This window comes from Tiliqua scincoides, chromosome 5 (genome assembly GCF_035046505.1).
Source record: "Tiliqua scincoides isolate rTilSci1 chromosome 5, rTilSci1.hap2, whole genome shotgun sequence".
NCBI lineage: Eukaryota > Metazoa > Chordata > Lepidosauria > Squamata > Scincidae > Tiliqua > Tiliqua scincoides.
In genome coordinates, this window is record NC_089825.1 from 984,827 (window position 1) to 995,374 (window position 10,548).

The 10,548-nt window shown below is 49.9% G+C and overlaps 1 protein-coding gene across 1 annotated transcript; it reads left to right on the top strand.

Annotated features, from left to right (window-relative positions):
* Nucleotides 1-336: 336 nt before the first annotated feature.
* Nucleotides 337-1,875, top strand: LOC136652031 (7-alpha-hydroxycholest-4-en-3-one 12-alpha-hydroxylase-like). The gene has a single exon (XM_066628853.1). It carries the CDS (start codon nt 343-345, stop codon nt 1,873-1,875), a length of 1,533 nt encoding a protein of 510 aa, XP_066484950.1. The 5' UTR covers nt 337-342.
* The last annotated feature ends 8,673 nt before the right edge of the window (nt 1,876-10,548 follow it).

A 10,548-nucleotide genomic window follows, 5' to 3' on the forward strand; every position in this document is an offset into this window, starting at 1 on the left:
TTACTTCCAATTCATGCTGTTTTCACAGACTGGGCAATTATGGACCACACGAGCCGGTACCATTCTGTGAACATGTACCTTGGACAGGACCGATGTGCATGTTTCTTGCTCAGGCCCCCAGCAAGAATTTCAAGAATACCTCCTCCTAAAGGCAACATAGAAGAGGCAAAGCATCCTAATGCTGTGAATGACTCAAGGGCAGAAGAATAACAACTGCATTTCCCAGCTCGGTAATGGAATGAGGCAATCTCAGCCAGATCTACCACGTGACTGTGGGGTTTATAAATACAGCCCTGGATCCAGGCTGCTTAGGAATCTGTCTTTTTCTCCAGCATGCCAGGGATGGATTTCTGGGAGAGCATCCTTTGTGCTTCTTTACTAGCCCTCACTGCAGCCACACTGGCAGGGCTCTACATGATGGGCACCTTCCGCAGGAGGAGGCCAAATGAACCTCCACTGGACAAAGGCTTCATCCCATGGCTGGGACATGCGATGAATGTCAAGAAGAACCCAGCAAAGTTTGTGGAATGGATGAAGAAGAAACATGGGGACATCTTCACAGTCCTACTTGGTGGCAAATATTTTCATTTTGTGATGGAGCCTCTCGTTTACAGAAGTTTAATAAAGGAGTCAAGAGAAAATCTGGATTTTTTTACCTTTGGCTCAAAGGTCGTACTTAATGCATTTGGGTTTCAGCCAACTGAGTCTCATCATAAAATAGTACAAACAATGAGCAAGAAGCATCTCAGAGGCAAGCGTCTAACTGATCTGAACCAGGTCATGATGGAGAAGTTGCAGGCGGTGCTGCTTCCCAGCCAGGACTCGAGCAGGAAGGAAAGGCCTTGGCAGGAGGACGGAGTCTTCCACTTCAGCTACAAAACCATCTTCCAGGCTGCATTTATGACTTTGTTTGGGACTGAGTCAGATCAAGTAGCAGAAAATGCTACAGAGAGTAAAAGAACGCAATGGGAGATGTTGTTTGAAAATTTTAAGAAGTTTGACCATCTCTTTCCTCCAATGGCTCTTGGCATGCTGGATCCTTTGGGTAAGAAAGAGACACAAAAGTTGAAGAACCTTTTCTGGGACGTGCTGTCCATAGACAAGATAGGTCACAAAGATAACATCAGCAGTTGGGTGACTGAGCAAGATCAGAGCATGGCTGAGACTGGAATGACGGAAAAGATGCGGACTCAATTTCAGCTGTTTCTCCTCTGGGCATCTCAAGCGAATACGGGTCCAGCTACCTTCTGGCTTCTTGTGCATCTCTTAAAATATCCAGAAGCAATGAAGGCAGTGAGGGAAGAACTGGGCAGAGTACTAAAAGAGATGGGTCAGGAAGTGAAGCCTGGCAGCCCCTTCATCCAAGTGTCCTTGGATGCCATCAAAACTCCTCTTCTGGACAGCGCAATAGAGGAAACTCTGCGCTTGAGAGCATTTCCTTACCTGGCCCGTAGTGTGGTGCAGGATATGAACCTTAGAACAGCTGATGGAAGAGAATACATGCTCCGGAAAAGAGACAATGTGCTTCTTGCCCCTTTCGTAGGACTGCACCTGGATCCAGAAATCCACCCTGACCCTCACACTTTCAAATATGACAGGTTTGTGAAGCCAGATGGCACTAAGAAAGAGTTCTATAAGAATGGGAAAAAACTGACGTTTCCCATTATGCCCTGGGGTGGTGGACACTCCATGTGTCCGGGGAGGTTCTTTGCTGTTAGTGAATTGAAATTATTTGTCATCATGATGCTCAGCTACTTTGATATGGAACTGGTGAACAGGGGTGAGGACATACCCCCAGTAGATGCGAGCCGCTATGGGTTTGGAGTCGCTCACCCTGCTCATGACATCCAGTTCAGGTATCGGCTGAAATTCTAAAGGGAAAGAAATGTCATCCTGACTTTCACAACAATCAAATAGTAATGCTTAAAGGATTCAGGTGGTGGAATTTGTAAACTGTCAGATCATCTTCAAAGAGAGATCTTGTAAGTATGGAGGTACCAAAAAGGGTGACCATGTTGTAGTGGGATCTCCCCTCATTGGTTGTTTCCAAGCAGAGGCTAGACTGCTACTGTTCAGGGATGCTGTTGCAGTTTGCTGTATTGAGCAGGGGTTGGACTGGATGACCTCTACGTTCCCTTCCAGCCCTAACATTCCATTTTTCCATGTGATTTGTGGTTGGCATAGAACACAGTGGCACCTCCAGAGTTCCTGCTATCTGCAGACTTGACATTCTCCGCCTTCACATATCCAAAATGAAGTGAGAGGACAGGAGGTTAGGAGCCATTAGGGGTTCTTTTGGGGATAGTGACAAAGTAACTCACTACCTGGTCCAGGAATATTGTTACAGAATCTAGGAAATCTTATGCTACCACAGAGCCATTTATTTCTATATGCCAAAGCATGTCTGTATTCAATATGAACCAAATCACTACCTAAGCCATTTTTCCCCAATGTTTTTCCACAACGACCAAATGTGTACACCTGTGGGGTGGACAAAAATGGGTTAAATCAGTGGTGGGTATCCTGACACTTTAAAAAAAATAGTTTTTATTCCTAACACTGAAACTGCAAGTAATAATACTACAACTTAGCATTTATACAGCATTTCGGGTTGCTTGAGATGTGTAAGGTGCAGTCGATTATCATCTCACAGTCCTTACAGCATCCCTGTAAGATAGATCTGTGTTTTGATCTCCACATGTGGGACTGGGATAGCAGGACTGCAGTGAAGCAGCAAGTAATGCTTCAAGGCAGAGATGAGGTTTACTGGTTTGTAGCTCGGTCTTTTGCCACGATGCTGCATTTGCTCTGGAAAAATGCTCCACCTGGACATCAAAGCTGCTTTTACTGCCTAAAGCCTCCAACATGTTTGATTGCGATCCTGATAGCAGCAATATTTTGCCCAGAGACAATCACGTATGACAAGTCATGAGAATTTGCACTTTCGCTGCTTGTGCCTCTGCCCTGAAACCACACCAAAATGTTATCATTAACTCCAAGTGGGGGAATCCAGGACTACAGCTTTAATCCACTACAGCTTTAATCCACTTTCAACACACCTCTATTACCCAAAACCATTCTGGAGAGTGTAGTTTATTAAGGGTAGTTCCAACAGCTCCCAGGACCCAATCCTATCCAACTTGCAGGTGCTGAGGCGGTCACAATGCAGCCCCGAGGTAAGGGAATAAACGTTCGCTTTGTGTGGGAAGGCCTCCGTGACTGCCCCACTGTCATAGGATGCAGCACATGCCCCATTGGCATGGCTGCATCAGTGGTGGAAAGTTGGGTAGGATTGGGCCCTCGGATTCCTTAACCAACTGCAGTCCCTCCAGAATGCATCGGGGCTGCGGTTCTCAAGCTCTCAGGGAGTTTGAGGACTGCAGTAAGTCCCTGAGGGGTAGCGGGGCAGGCAGCGACATGATCCCCGGGATCGTGTGGCTAAGGGACTGGCATGCACTTACCAGTCCCTGCAGCAGCCTCCCAGGGTTGCAGGGACCACTGTGCGACCGTCCACAGGGCTCCTCGCAGCTGAGCAAGTGAAAGCGGAGCGATCGTGCCCTGCCTCCGCCAAACCAAGTGGAGTGCGATCGCGCCACCTTCTCTGTTTGAAGGCCGGGGAGCCCTGCGGAGAGTCACCACCGTGGAGGCTGCAGCAGGGACTGGTACGTGCATGCCAGTCCCTGCGCCCCCTTAGCAACGCTGCCTCCCCCGCCTCTGCCCCTTAAGGGCCCTCAAGCTGGGGTGTCGTGACGCCCTAGTTTGAGAAGCCCTGCATCGGGGGACTAGAAGTGTCCTGAAAGTGGAGTACAGCTGAGTGAAAAAGCAGCCCAGGCCTTCTCCATAAGCACCCCCGTTTATCAGCACAAATCAAATAGGGGAAGCGGAACTTCCACCTTCAGCCTAGAACAACGGCAACCCAGCAGTAGGTCACCCAGTTCAGTTCACAGAATTCCCAGGCCCTATTAGTCAGCTCCACGTCTCCTTGGAGTTCAGAGTGTCGAGAACACATGGCGTTGGATCAAGTCTACGTGTGTTTTGGCATTAGCTGGAGGTGAAATTAACATTTCAGTAACATCAGCAGTATGGATTGCAAGTCTGCAGCACAGAAAAGAAAAGAAAAAGAAAAGGCCAGGCAAGTGGATTTCATCCAGGCTTCGTTTCAGAATCCTAATGGTGATGAGGGAGAAGGTATCATAGTAATGAGGGAGAAAGCGAAAGCCAGTCCTTGGATGTCTGTGCATTCATTATAAGAAAAAACAAATCCTCAGGGAAGGACTTTGCTGAGGCAGAAGAAAAGGAGCTCAGTAGCACTACTCAAAGTAAGGAAATGATCCCATTCTGATCAATGTCTTCATTTCCTTTCAGGGCCCAATCCTGTCCAGGTTCCAGTGCTGATGCACCTGTCTGCAGGGTGTCCACTGCATCCTACAGGGGGAGGGGGCAGTCAATGGAGGCCTCCTCGCGGTCAGGGCATGTTTGTTCCCTTATCTCGGGGCTGCATTGCAGCTGCACTGGCACTGAGAAGAGGCATAGGATTGGGTCCTCAGTCTTGCTCATGCTAAGTTAAAACTGCCCATTTAAAACTTGTTCAAAAAGGTAGAAACATGGGGCATGTAGGAACACTTAGGGAGGGGGGCAATGCCGCATCTTGCCCTGGGCGCAATGCCAGCTCCCAGCAGCCCTGCCAACTGCAGTGCCATCAGCTGGCGCAGCACGGAGACCGGCAAAAGTTCATGCAAAGTCATGTCCTGTCTAATCTCTTCTAATATGAGAATTTCATCCTCCTCTCAAGGAGAGGAAAGCAACGCAGCAGGACCGGACTCTGATGCCTTCCTGTTGTACACGAGCATTTTGGGCTGAATCAGATCTGGATTTGGTAAACATGTTTTGAAGTGGGGTTAAAATGATCTAAGGGCAGTCTCCATTATGCCCACCTGCATTTCTGCCTCTCATTCTGGGTGTTTGGGCATTTAAAAGATGGCTGTGCTTTCTTGCCATGCATCCTTAGGCACTCTCTGTTGATCTTGTATCTAACAAACAGAGCTCCTTTTCCGTGTCGAATCTCTGAAGCTTGTGCCATTTAATAAAGAGCTGAATTCCTCACACTGTGTGTCGCCGTCTCCTCTCATGTGCAGTAAAAGTGCTGCAGCTCCCTTGGAGGTGTGACCTGCTGGATCAGGCCAAAGGTCCACTAAGCCTGTATCTCCCAGATGCCTCTGGGAGCACTCATGACAACAAGACACCTGTATCCTCCGACCATCCCTTGGCACCTGGCATTCAGAGATGGGCTACCTCTAAGACGAGAGGTTGAAAACAGTCACCATGACCTGTAAAGTAAAAAGGATTTTACCTCCATAGATCGGTCCAGGCATCTAGGCCAAGTGCCATCACTGCATCCTGCACAAGGATGTCAATTAACCAGTTGACCATTTAGCTGCAGACAGCATGTCAAATTCCACAGGAGTAAATCCTACTTTCCAGAAGAACAGCCTCACAACTATCGTCCAAGAAATGCTGTGGTCGATAGCCAGGAGCAGTCAGCGTGGCAAGCGCACCCCCAACTCCCTGCCTGGCATAGCTGGGATGACTGTGCCTGGGCAGCGTGTCCACTGCCTTGCTGGGATGCAGGACTCCCGGTGCCCCGGGACTGACTGGCAGTGATTGCCTGGAGGCAGACAAGCATCTCCAGGGCACCAGGCAGAGCTGCAGAGGGGCGACGGTCAGGCGGGCACTCTACAGCTCCTGTGCCAGCTGCCACTGCCCAAGAATTGGCACCTCCTCACACTGGCATAGCTAAGTGGGTGCAGGGGGTAGCAGTTGCACTGGGGATCAAGCTTGGGGGGGGCAGCAAGCTCAGCTTGACACTAGTGACCAAAATTACTGAAAAATTGGTATGTACGAATAGTACCATCCTGTCATAGATGATTGGAAAGGTAATTTAACGCAGGTTGCAATGAAACAAACCGCATTGCACTATCTGCATTCTCTCCAAGGTTATGGCCCATTAAGCGGAAAATGAAAACACAACTGCCTTATGGAACGAAAAACTAATCGGAGGCACACTTTTTATTTATGTACTTAATTAAATTTGATCTTGTCTTGGAGGGGGGCTCCAAATCGTCCTTGACCCCAGGTGGCAGACAGATGCCTTAGCTACGCCACTGGCTGGGGGAGGTGGGTGGCAAGCTGCTGGTGGAAGGAGGCTGGTGGAAGGAGGCCAGGGTGTGACATCACTTCCGGTTGTGACATCACTTCTGGGGCAGGGCACCGGGCTCCGCAATCGTTATCTACGCCACTGCCTCCTCAGCCCCCCTTGGCCAACGCAGCTCCCCTTGCATGACCTTCTGGCTGTCAGCTGGACCTCTGAGCCCCTCCTGCAGAACAGCCCTTCTTTTGGGCCCCTTTGCAAAGGGGGAGGGGTGAAGCGCGTGGGGAGGGTGGTGATGGGCAAGCAGAATGGGGCAGGGAGGGGCAAAACAGGGTGGGGGAAGAGTGGCGACAGGTCTTCTGAGCCCTGGTCTACCCGCCCACGTGGCATCGGCAGGTAGATGCAGCAATGCAGAAAACCAAACCCCTCCTAAGCATACATGGCTTGCCAGTCAGTGCAGTTGCGTACTTGTGGAAGTGTCCCCAGCATCCCATGCAAGCAACGAGTCTGCGTAGAGAGGAAAACGTCAGATGCCAGGAGATTTCTGGGCCCCTCCTTTGGCTCCTGGGCCCCCCTTTTGACCCTGGGCCCGGGTACAAATTACCCCCCTCTCCCAGCCCCTGCAGCCCTGCCTTTCTCTGCTCAGCCCAGATTCAGGGGCAGCCTGCTGCCACAGATGCCCTCTCCTTGTGTGTTCACTCAGACCCGACAAGGTGCTGATGTGCCTGGGCAAACGTTGGGTGGGCAGGCACAAGGCCGCTGGGGGAATCTGCTGCGGGAGAAGGCAGCTCCTTAACCGGTGGCTTCTGGTGTGGTGGCAGAGGCAGGATGGGTGCAGTTGGATCTGTGGTGGTGCCAAGAGGTTGAGGCAGACCCCCAACTCCAGCAGCAGCCTTCCAGGGATGGGGGGAGTCTGGCTCTGGGAGCTGGACACGTCCTGCCAACCAGGTCTCTAAAGTCTGCCTCTGGCAAGGCCCTCCCCAAGCCTGGCTGGCAAGAGAACCCGTCAGGCACCTGCAGGGAGGCAGCCGAAACAGCAGGGGGTGTGGCATGATTGTGACACCCTGGTTCAGCAGCACTCAGTGAGCCGTGGGGATCAGCCAGTGCCAGGGTGTCTGCCCTCTCCTGGATGTTCCAGGCTGGCTGCTGGGCCTGCCAGTTCCCCCTGGAGCTGGCCACTGTTGGCCCAGAGTGTGTGAACAAGCCCCTGCTGGCAGTGATTCTGGTGTGTGTGTGTGGGGGGGGGGGGTGTCCCACAGCTGACACTGCTTTGGTGACTGGACCAAGGCATAGAGAGAGAAAAGGAACTATTTCCTTACCCAGCATGTAAAGGCAATGCAATCAATGCAACTCCTTGCCCTATCTTGGGCAGCCTCGTGCCCGCCCGCCCCACATTTCCCCACCCTGGATCCCACGCTTCACAGAACACCCATCACTTGCGTGTGGGTAGCAGAACAGCAGCCCGAGAACAGCAGCCAAGGCTTGGCACGTGCTGCCCACTGGCCCCAACCTCTTGTCACAGCAGGTGGAGAAGCCAGACCCGCAGAAGAACCGCTTCTCCTCCTCTGGGCAGGACGGAGCAGCAGCAGGAGCTGGAGGGAGAAGCTGCAGTGGCCGTGGACATGGAGGGAGCGGGTCCCTGGCTCCTCTCCCCACTCTCTGGGAACAGGAATCTCTGGGCACTCACTCTCTGGGCTCCACAGTGGGAGGCTGAGACCTGGAATGTCGCCCCCTCCTGGCCGCTATTACCCTGGCACAGCCTGATCCCCGAAGAACAGAATCTCTGCCAGCAGGGACTGCTCCAAGGCCACCCCCTTTTAGCTGTGATTTTCTCTCTCTATACCTGGTTATCGACTATAATATCATGCGAGCTAAACTGTTCTCCCAGCATTCAGGTCACATTTCCAAGACTTTGGTCAAGCCACAAGCTCACTGGATAGCCCATCCAGCAAAATGAGAGACTGCACAGATATGGCCTTTTCAGCCATACTAGACGCTGTTCCAGAACCACCTTTCAGAGCGCGATACCAGAGTCTTTCGAGACTGAAGGTTGCCAACATACAATACTATAAGCAAACTTGAACTGCCTTCCATGATTTTAGTGTTGAAATGGTTTCTGATTCATTGTATTGTACCTACATCCTGTATTTTTAAGAACATCTGGCATATGAAAGCAGTACTCCAAGCACCCAGCATTTAGTTGATCAACAAGTAATCAAGCTACCTTCCAATTCAGCACATAGGCACGATCTCCCAACCCCTTGTAAGAGAGGTCTTCCTCTCCCCCTCTCTCTCTCCCCAAGGCCCAACACACTTGTGTTGTGTCAGAGTGTCCTCTCCACAGGACTCCCCCCCACCGCTCTACAGGACAGGTGACTAACTTGCGCCTGGAACTCTTTCCCTTCTTCCCCCCTTTTCTCCTCTCCCCATCTTTAGCTAGCAGCTGGGGTTGGCATAGCATGGACCCCTAAAAGCCTCCCCTAGAACCCCCTTCCTCTTCTGATTTCTTCAGATGCACCAAATACACTTCACACTCAACCACCATGAAAGCTCGGTACACTCTATTCAATCATATGGACCAAGAAACACACCTTTACCATTTCTCCATGTGCATTATTCTTATCTTTGTTCTTCTGTAATAAAACCATAATATTTTATTGAAAGTTATCTCTCTCTCAGCCTCCACTTTAAGCAAAAGGGAATTTCTCTGCATTATGCCATCTTGTTATCCAGCCTAAGGTCCTGATGCTCCAATAAGGGCAGTATATTAATTCCCCTAAACCGAACAGCCCTTTTGGTAACAAGGTCCTAGCCCCCATTCCCGAGCAGCGTGGAATGCTCTTGGATTTATGCTGTTATGTATGCAAGTTATGCAGGATCGAAATCCTGCATAACTGATTGGCCCAGACTTATTGCTGGCCAATCGGGTGATGGATCAAAATCCTACCATCCAATGGGCCCTCTAGTTAATGTTTCAACTGCACCAATCACGGGAAGTCTGGGCAGAGCTAAAGGGTATAAAAGCCAGGGGTGTTTGCCTTGTGTCAGATTCATTGCCAGGTCCTGTTCGGAAGATGAAATAAATGTATTGAGCTGTTATCTCTATGCCTTTCTTTATTCGCATGGACCCACTATATAACATATGCCACCTCAGGAGGTGGCACAAATCTGAGGAGACCCGTTGGGGCTGCAGTATCTTAGACGGTGATAAGGGGAAGAGTTTCTCCTTACTGCTGGCTGAGCCACTTTGGGGTTCTATCTTGCGCTGCATACAGCATAGGCCTGTTCCAGAGAAAGACAGAATTGCATTGCACAGGGAACAAGGAAGATCTGATAATGTGGTATCAACTAGATTCAAATCAGATAAGCATTAGAATAGTTAAACAGCAAATTGTGGAAATTTTTTCCTTGTGGAATAATCTGTGGGATGTTTGAAAGGACTGCAACAAGAATGCAGCGATGCAGAAGCTGAGATAAATGGAAGCTGCATGAAGAACTTGACAACATTAAAAGAACTGGGAGAAAAAAAAACAAGCAAAGAAAGTGAAGAACTGGCCAGCCCCTGGAATTAACAGCCTGCATGGTTTCTGACTAAGGGCCCAATCCTCTCCAACTTTCCAGTGCCGATTCAGCTGCAGTGCAGCCCTAAGGGAAGGAAACAAACATTCCTTTGCCTTGAAGAGGCCTCCCTAACTGCTTCTCTACTGCAGGATGCAGCACACACACCACTAGCACAGCTGAGAGGCCTCATGGAATTCATCAAGGACGGTCAAGACGAAGCATGGAAAGAAGTCAGTAAAGCACCCGCATCCTGTGGCAACGTGTTCCACAGACTAATTCCACACTTGGTAAAGAAATTCTTTTGTCTGTTCTACCTCTTACAACACTCAAGTGAATGCCCCCGGTTCTAGGTTGTATTGTTGCAAGGTCAGCAGCAAAGTCCAAAAGCAAACTCAGTAGGCAAGAGTGGTGATCGTCTGCAAGCTTTATTCATTGCCAGCAACGGGCTTCTCAGGGACTCCTGTCCAAAAGGAGAGCGCAATGGGAGCTACGTGGGAACTCCCAGCACTCTCAGAGAAAAGCAGTGTTCCAGTGTGTGCCACTTGCTTATATTCAGTTCTGGCTCCTTTGTCTGAGAATCTCACACTGTCATTGGCTGGGGTTATGACATCAGAGATGGAGGCTTTCTCAGGATTGGTCAGTTTCAAGTTACAAGTTACTACAAGTTACAAAAAGCAAATACATACAGATTTCAAAAACCACTAGGTGGCACTGTTTACTCATTTATTGGCTTTGGTTTGTCCTGTGTTTATCAACTAGCCTTTTGGCTTTTCCTTTATTAATTCCTTTTATATGACTTTGTTATTGTGATGCATAGTGGTATATTTAAAACAAACTAA